The sequence below is a fragment of the Helianthus annuus genome, chromosome 3, assembly GCF_002127325.2.
Source record: "Helianthus annuus cultivar XRQ/B chromosome 3, HanXRQr2.0-SUNRISE, whole genome shotgun sequence".
NCBI lineage: Eukaryota > Viridiplantae > Streptophyta > Magnoliopsida > Asterales > Asteraceae > Helianthus > Helianthus annuus.
The window spans coordinates 175,246,512-175,270,494 of record NC_035435.2 but is presented as its reverse complement, the minus strand read 5'-3'; the positions used below and the strand labels follow the sequence as shown (position 1 = coordinate 175,270,494).

At 37.9% G+C, this 23,983-nt stretch overlaps 2 protein-coding genes and 1 long non-coding RNA gene across 4 annotated transcripts; 1 reads left to right on the top strand and 2 right to left on the bottom strand.

Annotated features, from left to right (window-relative positions):
• Positions 1-9,927: 9,927 nt before the first annotated feature.
• Positions 9,928-12,195, bottom strand: LOC110932661 (alpha-glucan water dikinase 1, chloroplastic). Of its 2 annotated transcripts, XR_004888998.1 has the most exons (6): positions 12,063-12,195; positions 11,402-11,481; positions 11,051-11,224; positions 10,821-10,913; positions 10,104-10,721; positions 9,928-9,945 (listed from the first exon to the last, which is right to left on the bottom strand). XR_004888998.1 is itself a non-coding variant. In XM_035987811.1 (5 exons), exons 2-5 carry the CDS (start codon positions 11,462-11,464, stop codon positions 10,617-10,619), a joined length of 435 nt encoding a protein of 144 aa, XP_035843704.1. In that variant the 5' UTR covers positions 11,465-11,481; positions 12,063-12,195; the 3' UTR covers positions 10,103-10,616. The 2 variants fall into 2 exon arrangements, 1 of the variants encoding a protein (XP_035843704.1); XM_035987811.1 differs by lacking the exon at positions 9,928-9,945 and having other exon boundaries at positions 10,103-10,721.
• Positions 12,196-15,243: 3,048 nt separating this feature from the next.
• LOC118490285 lies at positions 15,244-16,328 on the bottom strand. Its single transcript, XR_004888999.1, has 3 exons — positions 16,180-16,328; positions 15,497-15,656; positions 15,244-15,335 (listed from the first exon to the last, which is right to left on the bottom strand). It is a non-coding gene; the product is annotated as an uncharacterized LOC118490285 (long non-coding RNA).
• A 619-nt stretch (positions 16,329-16,947) lies between these two features.
• LOC110932659 (subtilisin-like protease) lies at positions 16,948-23,616 on the top strand. The gene is made up of 4 exons (XM_022175979.1): positions 16,948-17,686; positions 17,858-18,346; positions 19,835-20,493; positions 23,314-23,616. Exons 1-4 carry the CDS (start codon positions 16,948-16,950, stop codon positions 23,614-23,616), a joined length of 2,190 nt encoding a protein of 729 aa, XP_022031671.1.
• Positions 23,617-23,983: the final 367 nt, after the last annotated feature.

The following is a 23,983-nucleotide window of genomic DNA, read 5'->3' as shown; positions in this document are numbered from 1 at the left end:
ATTCATTTGAGTTCATGTGCAGGGTGCTTCAGGAGGAACTATTAGTAGTCATTGGATTGTTGATAGTGGGGCATCCAGGCACATGACGGGCGACATGAAGCTTCTCTACGACGTTAAATCTATTAGAGGAGGTTATGTTGCTTTTGCTGGAGATAAAGGTGGATACATTACGGGTGAAGGAATGATATCTAACGGGATTGTCAGCTTTGACAAGATCAACTTTGTGCAACAACTTGATCACAATCTTCTTAGTGTTTCTCAAATCTGTGACAAGCAGTTCTCAGTACACTTTGATGCTAATGGATGTTATGTGCTGAAACCCGGCTTCAAAATTCCAAAAGAATGGATTCTCTTGTCGGCTCCAAGGATAAATGATCTGTACGTCCTTGACATGAGCCAAGCTATTACTACGTCTGCACAAGCAACATGTTTCGTTTCAAAAGCCACAGAAAAAGACACTATCTCTTGGCACAGACGAATGGGTCACATTCACTTACGAAAAATGAATCATTTGGTTTCAAATGAATTGGTGAATGGTGTTCCCCTCAAAAATTTTCATCTTCAAGACGTCTGTGTTTCGTGCCAGAAAGGAAAGCAAACAAAGAAGAAGCACCCTATAAAGAAGATCAACACAGTGGCAGTTCCTCTTGAACGTTTGCACATGGATTTATTCGGTCCTGTCAAGCACAAGAGTATTCGGGGTGATCAATACTGCCTCGTGGTTACTGATGATTATTCAAGATTTTCTTGGGTTGCGTTCATGGCACACAAGAGTGAAACCTTTGGTATTATCAAAAACTTGATCATTCAGATTGAGAATTTGTATAAGTTGAAGGTTAGGCGGATACGTAGCGACAATGGTACTGAATTTAAGAATCATTCCATGGCGGAGTTCTGCACTTCAAAGGGTATTCTTCATGAGTTTAGTGCAGCTTATACTCCTCAACAGAATGGTGTCGCTGAACGTAAGAACCGCACATTGATCGAGACTGCTAGGACAATGTTGGTAGAGTCACAGTTACCCATTCCATTCTGGACTGAAGCTGTGGCCTCTGCATGTTACACATTGAACAGAGTTCTTACAGTCAAAAGGCACAACAAGACCTGCTTTGAGCTTCTTCAAAAACGGAAACCAGATTTGTCTTATCTCGAACCGTTTGGAGCTCCATGCACAATCATCGACCCTAATGGAAAGTTTGGGGCAAGAGCAATTGATGGATACTTTCTTGGGTATGCCACCCCTAACTTACGAGTCTGGAATCTAGAGACTAAAAGGGTTGAGGAATGGTCTGAGGTCAGAGTACAAAGGCACACCTTGCCAGTCAAAAATCCGGGTCAACCTTGGATGTTTGAGTACGATGACTTTTTCAATTCGATCAATGTTGAAGCAGTTGAAGAAAATGCTGCGGCTAGGATGTTTTTCGAGAGTGACAATGCAACAGTTTCACCGGTGGTTCGTCCGATTCTTGTTAATCAAGAACCATCTTCTTCGGTGAACAACAATACTCTCAACAATGAGGATTTTCACGATGCAAACGAATTGAACGAATCTTCAGAGGATGATGAATTTCTAGATGCAGATCAAGAAGCTCCTACAACAGCAGTTCATGGTACTTCAGAGGGTACTCCTCCAGTGGATACACATAGAACAGCTGAGACTACTGCATCATCCTCTTCGTCAATTCCGGGTCTTGAATTGGTTGTTGATCTTAATCTTAACAACCTGGGTATAAATGTTCCAGTTCCAGATAATCCAGAAACAAGGATTCATAATACCCATCCTCAACAAAACATCATTGGAAATGTGCAAAGTGGCGTACAAACAAGAAACATGTTGCGAAACAACAACAATGCAGGCTTGTATGCAGCTATTCGAGAATCCGGGCAACAAAACGACTGGTCCTTTGCGTGTTATGTCTCACAAGAAGAACCAAGAACGTGGAAAGAAGCCTTGAAAGATAATGCTTGGGTTGAAGCAATGCAGGAAGAACTGCAACAATTCCAGAAGCTGGGTGTCTGGAAACTCGTAGAGAAACCTGCTGGATACAAGAAGATTGGTACCCGTTGGGTTTTCAAATGCAAAAAGGATGACCGCGGAGTTGTTATCCGAAACAAAGCTCGTTTAGTCGTTCAAGGTTTTCGTCAGATTGAAGGGATCGACTATAACGAAGTCTATGCACCAGTGGCACGTCTCGAAGCAATTCGAATCTTTCTAGCCTATGCGTCCTTCAAGGGATTCAAGGTTTATCAGATGGACGTGAAAAGTGCATTCTTACATGGTGTGGTTGAAGAAGAAGTATATGTCGAACAGCCTCCAGGTTTTGAAGATCCTATCCATCCCGATCGGGTTTGGTTGCTAAACAAAGCTCTTTATGGTCTTCATCAAGCACCACGAGCTTGGTATGCAACCTTATCACACTATCTGCTGGAGAACGGTTTTCGCAGAGGTCTTATCGACTGTACTCTCTTCATCAAGGAACAAGATGGAGATTTTCTTCTGGTACAGGTATACGTTGATGACATTATTTTTGGTTCTACTAATGATGTCTTGTGTAGGGAATTCGAGCGCATTATGCAGGATAAATTCGAGATGAGTGCTATGGGGGAAATGACCTTCTTCTTGGGCCTACAAGTACAACAAACGGAGTCTGGGATATTCATCCATCAGACTAAATATGTTGGTGACATCTTGAGCCGGTTCCAGATGTCTGATGCAACGCCCATTGGTACCCCATTGCCAACTAATCACGGAATTACTCCAGACTTGAAGGGAGAAGCTGTTAGTCCCTCAAACTATCGCGCTATGATCGGATCTCTCATGTACCTCACAGCATCAAGGCCAGACATAATGTACCCAACGTGCCTGCTTGCCAGATATCAAGTTAACCCGAAGGCCTCACATCTTGCTGCTGTCAAAAGGATTTTTCGTTATTTGAAGGCGTACCCTGACACCGGTCTGTGGTACCCTAGGGATAATAACTTTGATTTGGTAGCTTTCAGTGATTCTGATTTTGGCGGATGCAAAATCGACGGCAAGTCCACAACGGCTGGATGTCAGTTTTTGGGAAATCGCCTAGTTACATGGCAATGCAAGAAGCAGACGTGTGTAGCTACATCAACATGCGAAGCTGAATACATTGCTGCCTCAAGTTGTTGCTCCCAAGTTCTTTGGATCCAACAACAGATGCGGGACTACGGTTTTGAATTCCTAACTACTCCTATTTACGTTGATAATTCTGCTGCCTTAGATATCACTAGAAATCCTGTGCAGCATTCAAAGACCAAACACATCGAAATCAAATATCACTTCATACGTGATTGCTTTGAGAAAAGGCTAATCGATGTTGTTAAGGTCCACACCGATGACCAACGTGCCGACTTATTTACCAAAGCATTTGACAAATCAAGATTTGACTTTTTATTATTGGTAAACGGCATTAAGGTCAAGCAAGAGTAAAACCAACATCGGAAAATCATTTTTGTAAATATCTTTGTGTGTTTTTAAATTTATCTTAGTTTGTTGATTTTAGGGGGAGTAAATCCAAAAATCGGAAAATACAAAAACATCGAAAAATTTCAAAAACCTGGCGAGCAAAAGAGAAAATGATAGTACATCAGTGGTCTATCCAAACCTTTTTAAACCTTAAATGAAAAACGATAAGCATCTCTATATAAGATGTATCGGTAGGCTCACAATCATTTTAAAGTGTGCAGGGTGATATAAATCTTAATCGACTGAAGACCAGGTGGGAACCATTCATTGGCATATGGTCTTAGTACCGAAATTTCGTTTGATAGATTGCCGAGGTTCTGAGATATTCGGTCTTTATGCTGCTTATCATCTGGGTATCATGGTTGTATCTTTTACCGAAAAAAATAACGGGGACGCAAGTCTAGATCTTCCATGATATTATACATACGTGTACATATTACATACTGCATTCGACCTCAATAAGTGATAAACAATCACATGTCCAAATCAAATAAGTGATAAAATATCACATTTATCCGGGTGTCAAGTTCGTCTCTCTGCTGTACGGAAGTACTGACCTGTTCACGGACTTGCACCTGTGCCCTCATGCATACGAAAATCAAGTTCCTCATCAATAAGTGATTATATCACATAGGGCTTGTTTTCAATTCAAAATAAGTGAGTATCTCACAATTTATACGGTCAAACAGATGATAATCGGTATACTCACCGGTAAGATGAACTCTCGTGCATACCTTGATACGGGAATGTGTCGTGATGTGGATGAACATCGGTCGGTAAGTATAAATCATACATTAACGTATCCTCTAAACATGATTACATCTGATAAGTTGAGCTTAAGTGGACAACAATACCGATAATTGTTATAGGATGCTTATCTTAATGTTAACTAACTGAACAACAAGAGTGTTTTGGCATGACCGTACACTGATATGATTCTCTTACCCTCGAAACTCGCAAAAAGAATGTTTGTATATATTTATTTATTTACTGCTTAACTTTTATTGTCTTTTCTTTTAAACAGTTTCGTCGTTTGGTGCATATCAGCACGACATTAGCGGTGATGTCGTTTGATAACACTCAAAGGATTTTAAATTGTTGTCTTTTACTTTCAAAAATACCAAAAAGATTTTAGGAGTGTTTTAATATAAACTTTATAAAAGCCAAAAAGATTTTGTTTCTACTTTATTTTCGATCGTACGATGTTGGAGCTCAAGTCTTCGTTACCTGAAACCTGACTGAAAACCGAATTGACTAAATCTTCATAAACGGTCGAAATTTGCATGTTTGAAAGTTAAAGACTAAAATTGAAAAATTTATTAAACTTTCAAACTGTCGGACGGTGTTTGATTATGACATGGTCATTCGTGTGTCATGTGTTTATGTTAACTATATTCCAAGCAGTTGTTCTCATTATGCGTTTAGATTTCTTGCATGTGCAGATTCTAAAGGCTAGGAGAACATGGTCGATGACGAGCTTTGGAATGAAGACACGAAGGCACTCAATGAGTGAAGATGATCGAGTTGCCGCTGGCCATTGTCAACACCACAAGGATCTCACTTCATAAAAATAAAGTCTTATTCACGAGCATAACTCAAGGGGGAGCTTATGTTAAGGGGGAGTTTGTCAACACACTTCCTACATGATACGGGTAGTTTGTTGATACACTTTCTACTTTCAAGACGTGAAGACTTTGAAGATCCTCCGACATTGAAGACATGATAGGACATCAGAGTCTTGAAGACCTGAAGACCAAAGACCGTCGAAGTTCAAGACGAGTCTACACTTTTAGAAGAACAAGACAAGCTTAGAGATCAAAGACAAAGCTACAGCCAAGGGGGAGTTTGTTGGTGCACTTGTGTCTGTACTTTGTCTGTATTCGGTCTGTATGTAAACGATGTCCATGTCAGTTCTGTAAGTTGACAAAGTCAACCATCCTCCGGTTTGACTTAGTCAACAGTTAGAAAGATGTTTGTCTGGATCGAAGGATAGCCTCGAAGGATACAACTGATCCTTCGAGATGCTCGAAAGATATGGTTCGACCATTAGACCTCGAAGGATGATCCTTCGAGGTCCATGCTGATCTTTCGTGTAACATGTGGTCGACAGATGATCCTTCGGACCATCTGTCGAATCCTTCGGACATAGCATCTTGAGCTGGGTATAAATACCCATGCATGTGTTGAGTTTCAGCAGACACACAGACAGAAAGATACCGAGAGATAGGTTGAGAGCATTCTGTCCAAAACTCACACACACACTTAGAGAGTTTATAGAACACTTCTGTAAACATTGAGCTTGTAACCGAACCCTCATTGCATTAATACAAGTTGTGTTAATCGGTGAACTTGTGTGTTTGTTTCTCTACTTGCTACTAACTCGGTTTGCTTGCTAGCTTGGATTCCGCACTCGCTAGTAGGTTTGTATAACAAGGTTTAGGTTCGTAATCCTCCGCGAAAAGGGACCTACAGAGGGGGTGGTGATCACTCATCACTCACTCATCACTCGCAACATCCAATCAAGTTCCGCCATGTTATCAACCACTATTCCATCATTCACAACATTTTTTAGTGGCAATGCCCATCACTCACAACACCAAACAATAAACCCTCACACCCTCTCACATCCTTTCCTCCATCATTCAGTTGATTTTATCACGGGATCCAAACTTCCACGCGTTGAATATGTTGGTGGCGGTGGTATGTTCCAAACTTCCACTCGTGATATTGTTCCATCACGTGCCCATCCCCACTCCCCTTATTGTGTTGCTTATTTGATTTGTGGATCAAGCTTTTAGATATGTTGGATTATACAAAATGAACCAGTATATTACAGGTACTCACTATATAATGAATAACATCAACGCTTATGCATGTCGCAATGCATGGGCACTCTTTGAACAGGTGGTATAACAAAGAACAAACATCTCTTTCATACTTCATACCTGTCCCAAGCAAACCGAGAGAAGCATAAGAGAAATGAAATATTTCTTTCATTTTGAAATATGATTTACAACTTATCATTTCAAATATTTGACATTTAAAGTTTATGACAACACTCTTAAATAATATATTTTATTGTGAAATCACCCGTGTAACACACGGGTACTTAAAACGTACAGGGTTACATGTTTAGTGTATAGTATAAGTCTCGTATATGTTCTCTATAGGTCTTGTATATGCCTATACGCTGCGTATAGCTCTATACGCAACGTATATAAACCCTGGTTGTCTGTGCCAATGATTGCTGGGCATGCAGGCTCTGAATTCTATGCAACTTATACGTTGCGTATAGCTCTATACGCAACGTATAGGTGTAACCCTATACGCTGCATATAGCTCTATACGCAGCGTATGTACAAATAGCTAGACCCAAAAAACATTGAAAAGCTTGTTCATATCATACCATAGCAAACCTTACTAAAGTATCATTTCTCTCATCGAGATTTGTTTCGCAAATGAAGGTTTCTAGTTTTCTTTGTGTCATGTTGTTGTTATGATAAATCTTATGGTGCAAGTGCAGGTAGGTATGGCAGTAGAATGCGACCGGACGAAACTATTCCCGTGACTTTCGTTTATACTTGACAATAAACCACCACCTCCAAGCTCACCGTGTTGCAACGGTCTCCATGAACAAAGTGAGTGCCTTTGTGGCTATGTGAAGGACCCTTCACTTCGGAAATATCTTAAAATGCTTGGTGCTAAAACAGTTGCCAGTGCTTGTAATATAGTAATTCCAGATCTTGGAACATGTCATTAGTTATAAGGTAAGTCCTATGTAATTTAAGTTGATTACTGAATAATATCATTATGAAACTTTTTAATATATGTTGGACTCAAGAATAATTTGATTACTTACATGGTTATGTATTGTTTTCTTATTTGGGACGAAAAATCCATTGAGATATTATGATGTTTAAGGAAAAAAGAAATACTAAATTTGTCTCAATATATAGAACGTGTGTACAAGATTTATACTTTTAATGTATTAGGGTTGCTTAATGCATAGTAAGTTTCAGCTAGAATTCAGGCTCCAAAGATGTAAGCACAACTTGTCTCAAAATTAAGTAAGTTAACTAAGTTCGGATTTATCATTTGAATATACGAAAATACATTGTTCAGTTTTGGAAAAAAAAATTATCATTTGAATTTGTTTGTGTGTGTATATATATATGTATGTGTATATGGGAGAGTTCCATTTAGAAGATAAATAAATATGAGAAGTGTGAAAAGAAGATAAATAATTTATTTTTCAATATCAATAGCTTTTTAAATATAAGAAAACTAGGTTATAACCCGTGAATACTCACGGGTTGTAAATAACGAATGTAATAATTTAATTAAAATGTACGATGTGGGGAAAATAATTATATTTATAAATTAAATAAATACTAACTATCGAAAGGTTAATATTAATATTAGTATGTTATAAAATAAAACGATATAATTCATAAATTTATAAACATTTATAGTTTAAGTCGAATTCATAAATATCCAGTGATTGAATCCACTAACACAGACCAAACACACCCGAGCCATAAAATACACACCTCTTGTGGTCACGATTCAAACACCAAAACGCACAGCCCCCAAAAGATACCCACCTAAATCCAGCCAACTAAACAAAAAATAGGGGCACTAAGCACCTCTGAACTATAGCCTTTTATATTGAATCATACCGTATTACCCCAATACAATACATAATCAACATACCACTGAATAATTGCAGAGATAGGTCCACCAAATAACACCAACCCACCCCGATGAACGGAGACGACTCAAACACGATATCGAAACCCGAAAAGTAGGGATCGGCCATCTACTACACAATGCAAGCCATCCAAAATTATAACCATACCAAAAAGAAATAAGAGCATACGTGGGAAACAAATAATAATATAAATGTAATAAATTCCAAAAACGTTATCTTTGAGTAAGTATGGAAATTAAATGATTGTAAAATTATGGGTAAGTTGGTTTGTAGAATTTGTAAATTTAAACAGCATAACATTGGTCCCCATAATGAAAACATGTTTAGCAACTTTTAAACATTGAGAATGTTAAAGTGTGGTGAATTGAAATGTGAACAGCTTTGAAATAGTTAAGCTTTCATCTTGTTAAATATAAAACCTAAAAACATAATTCAACACCGAACATGAACATAAAACCCAAAAATATAACTCAAAACCAAACATCACCATAGTGGTTCCAAAAAACATAGCTCAAATCATTCAATAAAACCCTACTAAATTCCAAAAGCTATAACCCCAAAAGTTTAAGTTTTTAACCATGCCATCATTGTTTCGTGTATGCATTTGAAATTAATAATATACATTCTTTCCTGGTAGTTTTGAAAACTCATTGATCACAACTGGATAAACCATTGTCTGTCAAGTACATTTCCCATCCTTTTACAGCATACCTCTTGTAACCAGTAGAAAGTTCCATCCGAACTTATTCTATCAACATTCTTTGCTCTCAATTGCGATACATTATCGAATCCAACCACCCTAACAAAACCAATCAGAAAGCACTACAAAACAAATAATTTAACGTTAAAATATGATTTGCACAGTAGATGAATATATATATATATATATATATATATATATATATATATACTAATTAAAAATAGAAGGTTCTACTTCTTACAAAGCGGGACGTCACATTTATAGTGACAACAGGGTCATTTTCATCCATGGAACTATCTTTTTCAATATCAATTACATCATGTGCAGACTACTGGCCATCATCTTCACTAATTGTTTGCTCATGTAGCTAAAGTTGATGTCCATTTGGCCTAAAAATTGGCATGTTAAAAACAGAATCACCAACCATCAAAGATTAAAAACATATCTTGTGAAACATATGTCCATCCTTCACTCCTTCACTGAAGTAGTAAAAACTCCTTTTTTCTTCATTATGACACTCCATTGATGAACCTCACTTGTACAAATCATACGGTCATTGGCTTGGCTGATTTGGAAGATTGTTTGAAAAATAATGATTCACATATGAAGAAGGCAAAAACTGCATAAATAACCCGTGTATCAATATTAACTTGCAATAATAATAAAAATTATTTAGATGTGCACTCGTGATTTCAGAAGAAAAAAAATCTTACCTCAAAGTCTTAGATAACTCCTGAATAACTTTGCCAACTTTCATCCATAAGGGCCTATATATTTATATCAATGCGATTATTAAACCGAAGACATTCATTGTGATAACTAATGTATACACCATTATTACTTGTTCTTGAAGTTTTAGATTTGATATTGGAATTTTAATCTACCAAATTTATTATCTTTGTTTAGACACCTTTTGTTATTTGAAAGAAATCTCAAGGTTATTTAAAATCTCACCTTATGTATATTTTTGTGCAAAACCAACTTTATCAACTTCATCACTTCCAAACATAGCCTAAGTTCTTCTTTTTTTCCAAATCAGCCCTAAACCCATTTAAAAACATGCTTTCAGTTCGAGAAAATCAACAAAAACGTTATTAAGCATAGATATTATAAAACCATTTATGATAGGAGTAAGTAATCATCACCCAAAACCCATTAAAACCATTGAAAATATTAAAACGTGGACGTTTAGAACTCACCTATAACGTTCGAACTCAAACTTTGTACGTACACCATGATTCAACCCCGAAACCGAACCCAAATCACATGACGTGGATGTCTCGTTTTCCATTATGTTCTAGCAGCCATCACCCCCATTACCCGGTGTCATTTGCAGCCCTCGAGCAACTCCCACTTAGCCACAAACAACCCGAATCGCTGTTGCGAGATGCCCCGTGATTTGCTCTCGAAACCACCCCGGAACATAAGACGACGTGATCTCATTCGCTGCACTTTATGGGGAGATTTATTTCACCTTTCACAGCAGCGAAGTAGCCACTGTTCACCACCGGATGTGGTCGTCGTACCGACATAGCCAAGCATTGCTGCCATTATCTTGTTTAGCACGGCACCGTCGCCCTTCGTAGATCGCCTCTTGCCTCTTGCCACTTTAGATCGAATTGCATCCACTATTGCAACATCCCTCGGAGGAACGATATAATGGAATTAACTATGGTTTCAAAATTCTCATGGAAGTTTTACCTATCATAAAGTTATGCACAATCATAGCCTTCAAGATCTTCACCATTGGATGCAGATCGGAAAATAATGGATCTTCTTATGAAAAGGCCAATGGGTTTGCTTGGGTAACCCAAAACCTACAGATTCAACATGGTTGTATATGAAACTATAATTTTTAATTCCTTTTAATTAATAAATTTATTCAGAAAATGAAATTTGGAAATAGACTGATGTACCTTAGGAGAGTCAAGCTTGTCTTTCTTGGCAATTAAACTTAAAGCCCGACCTGGATAAGCTCCGAACAAAGTCTCCCCAAGTCCCTTTACAACCTGTTAGCACAACAAACAGTTACAGACAGTTTTATATTTCCATATCTGTTCAACTGAATATTATTAATCCATTGTAGGCAACATAAATGTAACATTCGAAATGACCCATTAAAAACGTTAATATTTTTTTTAATTACCTCGGCGTATATCTCTGATGGATCTCCTGAAGATGGATTTGTGGTATGAATAACAAATGCATAGTCAGCATTTATTATTTCCTGAACCAGGACAGCCATACATAAGAGGTCATGATCTAGCTTCACTTTTCTTGTACTAAAGTACGCTCTCTTGTTCCATTTTGAAGCCCAAACCTGAAAAATGACAACCATATCCATCCCTCATCTATTTTAACATGTGTAAGTGAAGTGATAAAAAAAACATTAAAATTTCTAAACCGTATTGCTGGTGGAAGTGTAATTCAGTTATCATTATAAACAAAGTGGAAAACTTGTTTCGATAAACTTGAAAGTATAAAAAAAATTCCTGACCTTCTTTATAGCAATCCATGCTTGTTCCCATCTCTGCTGACCTTCATCCCCAGACCATGGCATACCAGAGCTTCTTGTGCCTGAGATAATAATAGCCATCATCATTTTTTTTTTTATAATTTTGACCATTATATATACTATAAATATGCTATTATGTCACATCAATCAACTTTGGCCCCTCAACTTTGGCGTTAACCAACTTTAGCCCCTAAACTTTAATAATTGTTTAGCCCCTCAACTTTAATAATTGTATTCCCTATAATATTTTGATGAACACCAGACATGTTTTGACTGTTCTGCAAGTTCGAATTCCGACCAACAACATTTTCCATGGAAAATTGATGTAAACGCTGCCAGGTCGCAATGTGGATGACTGGATCTGGTTTGATGCCAGTAACCATATCACAATACCTTTAGAATTTTCATTCACAATGAACATATATGAACAATAAAAACCCTAAATAAGAACGTATGAAAACAAACCTTTAACCACTATACCAATCTCAATCTCAATTTTCAACAAAACCCGCATCATAGATAAGTCAGTTCTTTTAATAATTACATTAATCATTTTAGACACCTAATAAATTATACCAAAAGCAAGAAATCAAGAGAAAATTTAAACTAAAATCTAACAAAACAATAGTGCAATGATATGTACCTTGTTGAGGTTACGCTTCTTTATGAGTCCTTATTTTCTTGAGGCTTCAGTAGATCCCTAGGGAGCGCATCAAGCAGAACATCACTCTTGTGACAGTTAGGGCACTTAGGGTTACCCTCACGAACCATGACATAAAAGATGCAATTGATACATCTCATTAAGATAAACTCTGGCCCGTGCTCAAGTTCAGATTTAGGGGTCAGAACATGGTTCAATTCATGTTGGGAATCACCTTGTTTGTCTGTTGCTTTCTTTTTGTTGTTACCAGCCACATACACACTCTTGAGACTTTGTTCATTGATGACATGGCGGTTCAATGAGACCATTTCAAACTACAAAGTATCAGAGGTTTATTATTTCTCTAATGAGTCCATTCTTTTAATAATTACATTAAAATAATCATTTTAGACACCTAATAAATTATACCAAAACCAAGAAATCAGGAGAAAAATATAAACTAAAATCTAACAAAACAATAGGGCAATGATATCTACCTTGTTGAGTTTACGCTTCTTTGATGAGTCTTTATTTTCTTGAGGCATCGGTATATCCCAAGGGAGCGCAGCAAGCAAAACATCACTCTTATGACATTTAGGGCACTTTGGGTTACCCTCACCAACCATGACATAAAAGATGCAACTGATACATCTCATTAAGATGAACTCTGGCTCGTGCTCAAGTTCAGATTTAGGAGTCAGAACATGGTTGGATTCGTGTCGGGATGATGATGAATCACCTTGTTAACATGTTTCTTTCTTTTTGTTGCTACCAGGAATATACACACTCTAAGGTTAATGTAAAGAAGATAATTTCTAATCTCTTCGGCTCTAGCAACCTGTAGGCTGCATCGCTCGTCGAAAAACCTGCAGCTGCAGATCGCTGAAAAAAACAGCATTTCGTTCGTCGAAAAACCAATCCTTAAAACCTGCAGCGGCACGTTTTCATCCATGGAAAAAACCTGCAGCAACGCTGCTGGTTCGTTTTTTCGCAGAAAAAAACAGCGTTTTTTTGTTTTCGGAGAAAAAACCCGCGTTTTGTGAGGTTTTTTGCTGAAAAAAATGAAGTTTTTTGCTGAAAAAAATGAAGTTTTTTGCTGGAAAGAGTGCTGAAAAAACCTACACTTGTTTAGTGTTTTTTTGCTGGAAAGAACATGCTATTTTGGGGGTTTTGTTTTGAAAAAATCCGTATGTTTTTGGCTTTAATTTGCTGAAAAAGTAAGGTAGATTAACTCCAAATTTAATCACTCACAAACAACTAACAAATTAGGCTATATACATCGTTACAAAAGGAAATTCAAAACAAAAATCCAACACATAAGGTCAAGAATATTAGAAGTATTATAACAGCTGAATTAAAGACCTTTTGATACCTGCATGTGAAACCTCAACAGATCAACAGATTGATGCACATTATTATTAAAACCATCGCCATTCTTAATCTTATACAGGTAATCGAAAAATGCAATCAACTACCTTAAGCTCGTGACAGCGTGTACCTATATTAACAATCCACAAATCACTTGCATCACCTAACAAACAGTGAAAAGTTAAGTTAACAATGCCACAAACCTAAAAACATAAACAACAAAAACTGAACACATGAGCTCTAAGACCAAAGGCACGTGTTAAGAAATTAAAAAAACACTGCACCAAAAGTAGAATGGTGTAAAAGAGAACGGGTTCGCAACCTGTCGCGACCGGTTCATGTTAAATTTCATAGCCCACACCTACTGGTTTAGTGAGATTATTCAGACTGCATGGAGGTTGGTTGATCAATGTTTACAGGATGAGAAACATCTCTTCCACCACTGCAAGGTGATAATTCTTGTCAACATCATCAATGTCCACTATTGGTTCCTCATATACATCTTCATCCTAATAAACAGATTCAAAAAATTAGTCAATATAACTTTAATATGAAGAATAACAATGAAGGAATAGATGATTAAACCAGTTCACGCAAGGCTGCAATCTACAAAGATGCAATGTGTCCTCCATGTCAACCTATAAAAGCAATCGTGTCAAGCCATGTTAATAGACTGCCCAAGCACCACCCGATCCCGCCATATGAGATGGTGGAAGCACCATAAATGCTTCACCTTTGATCATACACACCAAAAGCCATGAAGAATTGGCCATGTTCACCATAAAGAAAAAAAAATTAATTCACCTGTAAGCCTTACAAATTTCTTAATATACATTATAGCACTAATCCCTCACCTAACCTTGTCCACAAATTTGACTTCTATTTTAGGTTTGAAATTATTTATAAAATATAACAATTACACATCTCAGTTAGTTAGTTTGCAGTAATATTTCATGGCAATTCATCTCACCGGCGTAGCATCCCTCACAACTTTAAATCCAATCTGCACCATGTTAAGAGTTTAGCCATTGATCACGGAGCAAATGGAAAGAATAGCTCAATGTTTAAGAAACCAAGAGAGAACGATTAAGTAGATACCTGTTTAGATCGAAGAACACATAAGATTTTAGGCAAGATTGATGGAATCAGAATCACTTTTTGATAGTTAGGGTTTCAATTACAAATAGCGATTGATCTGCTCAGTAATTCTGAAAAATAGCAAGCAACATTCAAAACAATGACCAGAAATTTCTTGATGAAAAAGGTGAAGTTAGGGTTTAAATACATCATGAATCTACTCAAATCGATGGACGATTCAAATGAATCAACCAATTTTGTATGGATTGTATTGCAATTAACATCAAATAAAAATTTGATAGCGAAAAATATGACCCTAGTTTGAAAGAACGAACCTGGTAATTGGGGATTGAAGAAGAAGATGTAGCGATCAGGATGATGAATTCGAAGTTGATGCAGAGATTGATAGATTACAAAGAGCGTATGAGAGTATCACAAAGCGGCGTGAATGAGAAGAATGAGACATTTAGGTTTTGAGTAAATTATATCTTGAATGAAAAGCAAACATCACAGCTCCATTACCCGTAATGCACAACGTCAAAATCTACACCAGCAATTCCCCAAGAAGCTGCATCCTGAAACCAGCAAATCAAGCCTTTAAAAACAAAACAAAACACAACACACATATATATAGCATTGCACATGCATATAAACCTAATAAGATGAAAACAATTCAATAATCACATTTGAAACCTAATTTTGAGCAAAAAAAAAAAAAAAAAAAAAAACAATACCCGTCGCTCGTTGTTAGACCATCGCCATTCTAGACCATACGAACCCTCGCCATCACCGAGAACCTTTTTAGTCATCACGAACGGCTAAAACAAAGATCTGGAAAAAATATATAAACAAAAATAAGATCATCTAAAACGACATGAATGTTAAAATCCCTAAATACGATATAATCGAGTATATATCTATAGAAAATACAAACAAAATCTATTAGATGAACATACTAATTTGAATAATATGTGAGAATTTCGAAATCATACCGTGTTTTGCACAGCAGCATTGTTGAATGAGGCGAATGAGTAATTAGGTTAATTAAGGAGTTTATGTAGTCGGGTCAAAATCCGGGTATGGTAAAACAATAACAATGAGAGAGAAGTGTCAGCTTTATGTGGTGGTGGAACCCTAGCCGCCGCCCTGTGCCTTGAACCACAACCATCAAAAGTAAAATCAAATCAATGAAAACAATTGATCAAAAATCCTAATCTTAACAAAAAAATTTGATGGAGAGGAATCGAACGGTAAGATAAACATCAAAAGTAAAATCAAATTAATGAAAACAATTAATCAAAAACAAACCCTAGTCTGAACAAAACAATGTAATAAATCTGGAAAAAAAACCCTAACTAAAACTAATTCGAAAAAAAACGAAATCTGAATAAAAATAAATCATAATCAAACCTGAAAATGTGAAATGGATTATCAAGACATCAAAACACAACACATTCGATCACCAAAGCTTGAATCAGAGAAGATCGCTTGAATCCGAAATCAAGATTGAATCAAATCAATGAAAACACAACCAAAACATATCCAGATTAAACCTTCGGAGCGGTAAATAAAACGGGGCTTCAGGCTATTTAATCGGCATTAGGGTTTGATTAGATGAATCATGTCATTGACGTTAGGGTTTGGGAAGAATAGCAAAACAAAAAATCAAGACTACCTGCTTGTCGATCCGAAGGAATGCAGAGGATTAAGGAAAAATAAGGATTGTTTGATTTACAGGACGAATGAAGAAGATGAATACATGATGATGGATCTGATGTAGGAGATGAAGTTGTCGGTTAGGGTTTAGAGAGAATAATAGGTGAAAAAGTGATGGTTGTGGCTTTTTATATAGATCCGAATGAACGGGTGTAGGATGATCCGAACTCAAAACGGATCCCGCCTATTTTGTGTGAAAATAGTGAATGTAGAAGCAAAAGCCAATTTCCCTCCTAAACTCACTAAAAAAAGTTGCCACATCAGCAAAATTGTCCAAAATCCAATGCCACCTAGCCCACATCACATCTCATTTATATATATATAGAGATTGTTGAAATATATACAATGTTGGCTGTTCAAAAAAAAGTGCTCACAAATTTCCACATTAAGAAAGAAGCAGAATTAAATGTCCAACAAATCTAATCGTAATTATCTCCTAAAGGCAAAGACAACATGCATGTCTCTCTAACTGGCAAAGACAACATGCATGTCTCTCCTAAAGGCAAAGACAACAACATGCATGTCTCTCTAACTGGCTAAGACAACATGAATTACCTTCTTTTAGAAGGAAGGACGAAACGTATTCCTAAAGATAAGCCAAAAAATCATGTCGTATTCATCTGATGGGAAAGCCACCGATTACAAACTAAACTCCCCTAATTGATATATAAATTTGCATTAGGAGTAGCTCTTGACATAAGTCACCAAAAGCAGTGAGAGATAGAAAATGTGGCCAACAATTGGTGTTGTGTTACTTCTCACTTGCACCACCTTTTTCAATACTAAAGCCAGTGACCTCAAAACTTACATTATTCACTTAAGTTCACCTGAAGGCCAGGTCCGCGATATTGAAGAATTGTATACCTTGTTTCTGTTAAAAGTAGCTTTGCGATCAAATGAGAAACCAATGATGGCTTACACGTATCGTCATGTGATTACAGGATTTGCTGCAAAAATGTTAGCAGATCAAGCAAAGGTGATGGAGAACTTGAGTGGAGTTTTATCCGTAAAGCCTGAAGGTGTGTATCAGTTACAAACAACGCGTTCACCTTACTTTTTGGGCTTGCGCCAAAATTCAGGGTTGTGGAAAGAATCAAACTATGGGAAGGGAATCATAATAGGGGTTATGGACAATGGAATTACTCCTGGACATCCGTCGTTTAACGACGATGGTGTCCCAACTCCACCATCAACATGGAAAGGGAAATGCGAAGTGGCAGGATGTAATAACAAACTAATCGGAATAAGAAACTTTGTTAAGGGATTTCCTCTGAAAGATTATGATGGCCACAGGACACACACTTCGAGTACTGCGGCTGGGAATTTCGTAGACAACGCAAATGTATCCGGATTGGGGAATGGCACTGCGAGTGGGATGGCGCCACTGGCACACTTAGCCTTTTATAAAGTATGTTTCTTTTTTGGTTGTCTGGAAGGTCCCATATTAGCGGGCATGGATGCAGCCAGTGGCGGATCTAGGATTCCGACCAAGCGGTAACGTTTTATAAATAAGCGGTAACGAAATCGAAAAAACGTCAAATTTTTCCAAAATTTACACTAAAAACGTCAAAAATTTTCCGACCAAGCGGTAGCGGAGGCTACCCCTTGTTCCATAATACATCCGCCCCTGGATGCAGCTATTGAAGACGGTGTTAATGTGATGTCTCTTTCGCTTGGTCCGGCACATGCCTTGCCCTATTATAAAGATAATGTAGCAATTGGCGCCTTCACTGCCATGCAAAAAGGGATCTTTGTGAGTTGTGCAGCAGGTAATTATGGGCCAAACAGTACTTCATTATCAAATGAGGCCCCATGTGTCCTTACAGTTGGGGCTAGTACAAATGATGTAAGATTTAGGACAACAGTGGTTCTTGGAAACAAGAAGTTACTTCATGGTGAATCATTGTATCAACCAAAGGATTTTGATCGTAAGCTTCGGCCTCTTGTTTACCCCGTCAAAGATGAAGAACGTTTAGCACAATGCAATGAAGGATCACTAGACCACATTGATGTCAAGGGGAAGTTGGTGTTGTGTGATGTGAGTGACGATCCCATTGCAATGGGAATGGTAGTTAAGAATGCAGGAGGAGCTGCCATGATTGTTGCTAATGACATTGCTTCCGGTTGTTAGCGGAAGCCGTCATCATAATTGACATCGTATCCGTGTTCGTGTGTGTGATTCTGTACGAGTGTGCGTTTGTACAGAGAACAACAGAAACATGAATGGATATTATTGAATCTTGGTGAAAAAAATAATGTTCACAGAGATTACATATATATATATATATACCGGTCGGTTAGTTTGATAACCGCCACTAACATAATAACCTATGATAATTATAATATTACATAATAATAATAATAATAATAATAATAATAATAAACAATATATGCTAAGTTTACATTCTAACACCATCCCCTAAACTTAGCATCGGTAATGGCTCGTCACGTCGGCTTTGATGATAAACGCATTTTTCTTTAAACTTGTCATGATGCGTCCATAGATCCACCTTGATTTGTTTCGTGATGCCGAGTATAATAATATTGTTGCTCATTTCCCATTTTGTCGCTGAAAGTCTTTGAACTGTCGTTAATGCCAATTCAGTGTCGCTGAATCGTTCTGTCGCTAATCTGTCTTCTGTCGCTATCTTTCTTCTTTTGTCACTAACTGTCGTCGCTAAAACTAGAAATCCATTCTTTCCTTTTTGTTCCCGCCATTCATGCGTCCTTTTTTCCTTCATTTTAACATCTAATTTCATTAACTTCTGCATTCTTTTCTTAATATTCTTGTCTTCATGAACGGTTCCGGTCACCGGAACATCATCTTGCATATCGCCTTCAGTTACGAAGACATACGAGTCTTCATCTTCTTCATCGCTGCGGTCACCACCGGAATCGTAGTATTCCGTTTCTTCAATTGAATCATTGTGATCCTTCTGATCACTGATTGGTTCTTCCTGATCTTCCCGATCGTAACCAACCATATAGATATTCGGGTGAAGCATCCCCCATCGTGAACATCTTTACAGGCCAAATCATCTCTTTCGGAATCGTCTTCTTCTTTCCGTGTCATAACTTCGCCTGCATCTCCGTTATCTTCGTGACGTCCCGATTCGTATTCCAGTAATGCAATTTCGTATTGCAATTCCATTATTGCAATCTCTTGTTTCAAGATTGCAATCGCGCGTAATCGGGGACTCATATAATCTGAATCGCTATTTGTTTCTCGCCTCTTCCCGTGTTTGTTTTTCATCTTCTTCATCCGTATCTTCCCAGGATCATGTAATTTTGATCCTAATTCTTTGTTTTCTAACCATGCGCTCTGATACCACATGTTAGCGGAAGCCGTCATCATAATTGACATCGTATCCGTGTTCGTGTGTGTGATTCTGTACGAGTGTGTGTTTGTACAGAGAACAATAGAAACATGAATGGATATTATTGAATCTTGGTGAAAAAAATAATGTTCACAGAGATTACATATATATATACCAGTCGGTTAGTTTGGTAACCGCCACTAACATAATAACCTATGATAATTATAATAATACATAATAATAATAATAATAAACAATATATGCTAAGTTTACATTCTAACACCGGTTAGACTATAGTATCATTAAATTATGTTATTCTCGCATCATATATTGGTTACAGAGAAGGGATTGAGATTAAGAAGTATATCAAGTCAACTTCTTCTGTGGTTGCCACCATCCTTTGCGGTGGAACTGTGATCGGGCTAAAATCAGATCCACAAATGGCTTTTTTCTCTTCAAGAGGGCCCAGCTTTACAAGTCCTGGAATCCTAAAGCCAGACATTATCGGACCCGGTGTGGACATTCTTGCAGCATGGCCTGTATCAATCGACAACGAAACAAGAACCAAAGCAACTTTTTTTGTCTCGCATGGCACATCAATGTCTTGTCCTCACCTTGCTGGCATAGCAGCGTTGCTCAAAAGCGCACATCCAGAATGGTCTCCTGATGCTATCAAGTCTGCAATAATGACCACTGCTAGTCAAGTAAACAGACACGGGGAGCCCATTGTAGACGAAAGAGCACTTCCTGCTGATGTATTCGCCATGGGCTCTGGTCATGCAAACCCACCAAAAGCCCATGAGCCAGGGCTTGTTTTTTACATCCAACCAGACGACTACATTCCTTATCTTTGTGGGTTAGGCTATACACCCAAACAAATTGAAATGATCATTAGAAAGAAAGCTAGTTGCTCAAAAACAATACCGGAGGCCCAGCTGAATTACCCTTCTTTAGCTGTATCTCTAAAAAGAGGTGATCGCAAATCATACTTGAAAGTTATAATCCCTACACATCCTTAAGTACAAGGGTTGTATGGTAATTAGAGTAAAGTATGGCGGTTACATGGCGGTTACAAAGTTCAGGGGCTGTTTATGACATTTCAGAAGTTTGTAACTTCCACCCCAAAGGGTGCGAAACCCCTAGGGATGCCTCTCTTTGATCGATGGCTTCAAGGGGCACTACCAAGAGACACATCTATTCAATTAGTGGCTGTGATTAAAAAGGAAAAGACACACCTCTTCAAGATTCATTCTCATCCACACAATCTAGAGACACACCCGTTCACGAAGAGACGCGTCCATTCACTCGTACCCTTAGAAAACTATAAATAGGGATAGTTAGATTCACTTGTAGTTGTTCATTACATTCGATCATTCCATTGTACAAATTATCAGTTTATATATTCAAGTTATTCGATTGTCTAGAGATCAAAGATCCATTTTGGGGCCAACAATTGGTATCAGAGCATCAGGCTCTAGGCGTGGGAATCGTAAGGCATCGCAGGGAATTCGCGATCAGGTTTCAGTTTCGTTTCAATTCGCAAGTTTCAATTCAGAATTTTGTTTAAGAGTTCGGTTCTAGGGTGATACGGTTGAACCGGGTTATTGGTTAGGAATCTAGGATTGTTGATTCCGGGGTTTAGTGCGAATTAGATTGTTTGATTGTTTGATTGTTACACGATTCGGGTAATCGTGGGTTTGAGATTTATTGAAACCAAGAAAGTAAAAGTTTAGTAAAAGTGAAGATTGTTCGGCAAGAAGTCATGTCAGGAACATCCGGACAAAATCAGATAATAATACAGAAGGAAGGAAGTTCTCTTTCCCAGTTTCAGTGTCCAATTCTGAAACCAACAAACTATACGGTTTGGGCTATTCGTATCAAGACGATTCTTGAAGCGAATGGTTTATGGGAAACGATCGAACCGACAGAAAATGCAACGGTAGACACTAAGAAAGACAAGTCTGCAATTGCATATCTGTTTCAAGCAATACCAGAAGATGTTGTATTGCAAGTTGCAAGTTGTAAGACTGCAAAGGAAATTTGGGATAATCTAAAGGTTAGACACGTTGGTGTTGATCGGGTACAAAAGGCGCGTATGCACACGCTATTGTCAGAATTTGAATTGTTGCAAATGAAGGATGACGACACTATTGATTCGTTTACCGCAAAGATTAATAGTATCGTTACCCGGGCAACTGAAGTAGGAACGACATTGAGTCAACCGACTCTAGTACGCAAACTCCTAAATGGCGTACCGGATAAGTTTACTCAAATCGTTGCCTCCATGGAACAATACTCCGATCTAGAAACTATGACGCTAGAAGAAGCGGTCGGAAGATTAAAAACGTATGAAGAAAGGTTAAAGTTGAAGAAAAAGGAAAGCCCCGTGAACAATTTAGAAGAACTCTTGTATGCGGGTCATGGACAACATGTTGGAAATCATGGACGAGGGAGATTCCGTCCATCACGAGGCCGAGAGAGAGGCAATTATCAACATAGGGGTGAAGGAAACACCTCTTACGAGTCGGAAGGAACCGACAAACCACAAAGTGATGATAGCAAGCAAGAGACACCGACTATGAGAGATAAGTCGAAAATCACTTGCTACAGATGTGAGAAACTTGGGCACTATGCCTACGAATGCCCAACCAAGAAAACCAAGGAAAATGAGACACTCTTGGTTGAAATGGAAGATGATGATGAACCGGCACTTCTGATGTGCCTACACGTTGAAGAGAAGTAGAAACATGGAATTTGGTCGTGTGAAACGATCAAAAGGAAGAACCGTGTGATGCGGAGATAACCTGTGAAAGGTATGATAAAACAGTCCAGTAAATGGATCGGATCAAAGCGAAGAATCCGTGAGGGAAGCAATCAATAATGAAGAACTCGTTGTGAGAGACAACCGTGAAGAAGATAAATCAAGGAGAAGACGCGCGTATCCTGTGACTGGGTCAGAAGAAGGAATTGTTGTGTGATACAACCACAAGAGAGATCTGAGTGAGTCAGTTTATCAAAATCTATGAGAAATGGATTCCGATCATGTGATATGATGGTGGCAAGTCAATCAAGACCGGGTGAAGTTCGTGTTGAGACAACTACACAAGAAAAGAGGTTCATGTGATACAAATCAAGTGTGGTCAAGGCAAATGTGAAGCAAAGTATTCGTGTGAAGCAAGGTTCGTGAAGAACATGGTTAGTGAGAAGCAAGTTCGTGAGAAGCAAAGTTCGAGAATAAAAGATCCATGTGAAATGTTAGATACCGAGGAGACTCGAGATGATAAAGCTACTCGGAGTTCAAGATCTACAACTCAAGGATGTTCGTGATTAGGGGGGTGAATGAAAGTTATAATCCCTACACATCCTTAAGTACAAGGGTTGTATGGTAATTAGAGTAAAGTATGGCGGTTACATGGCGGTTACAAAGTTCAGGGGCTGTTTATGACATTTCAGAAGTTTGTAACTTCCACCCCAAAGGGTGCGAAACCCCTAGGGATGCCTCTCTTTGATCGATGGCTTCGAGGGGCACTACCAAGAGACACATCTATTCAATTAGTGGCTGTGATTAAAAAGGAAAAGACACACCTCTTCAAGATTCATTCTCATCCACACAATCTAGAGACACACCCGTTCACGAAGAGACGCGTCCATTCACTCGTACCCTTAGAAAACTATAAATAGGGATAGTTAGATTCACTTGTAGTTGTTCATTACATTCGATCATTCCATTGTACAAATTATCAGTTTATATATTCAAGTTATTCGATTGTCTAGAGATCAAAGATCCATTTTGGGGCCAACAATACTCAAGGACAGTGACTAACGTTGGCTTGGCAAACTCGAGTTACAGCATCACAGATGTTTCTTTACCAAAGGGTGTAAGTATGGAGGTGGTTGTTGAAAATGATCAGGATGTCATGAGCTTCACAGTGGCGAAGCAACAACAAACATACGAGGTTACTTTTACTCGAGATGTTGAAGATAAGGAGAAAGGATCATATGAGCAAGGGCATATGACTTGGGTATCTCAATGTGGTAAGTATACTGTTAGAACACCATTTTCATTCAAGTTTGAATGAATTGTGCACACATTTTCTATAGAATCTACGCTTAATTAATTAAATTTATAGTGAATTACTATATATATAAAAAACGATCTTTCGTGTTTAATCTTCATTAATTGCATGAATCGTCCTTTACATTAGGGTTTGTACACATTTCGTCCTCTCCAGTTACTTAACTGTAACTGGTGTTAATGTTTATGTTAAGTGATCAATCCGTTTCGGAATCAGAACATGTTATGTACAACTTTCATCACAATCGCAAAACTAAAAACATAGGGAGCAATGCCTCTTTATAAAACACATTGGGTGCAACTTTGAAACAATCTCCTAATTAAACCATACATCCAACACAATGTTTATATGATTTGCATTGGAACACAAC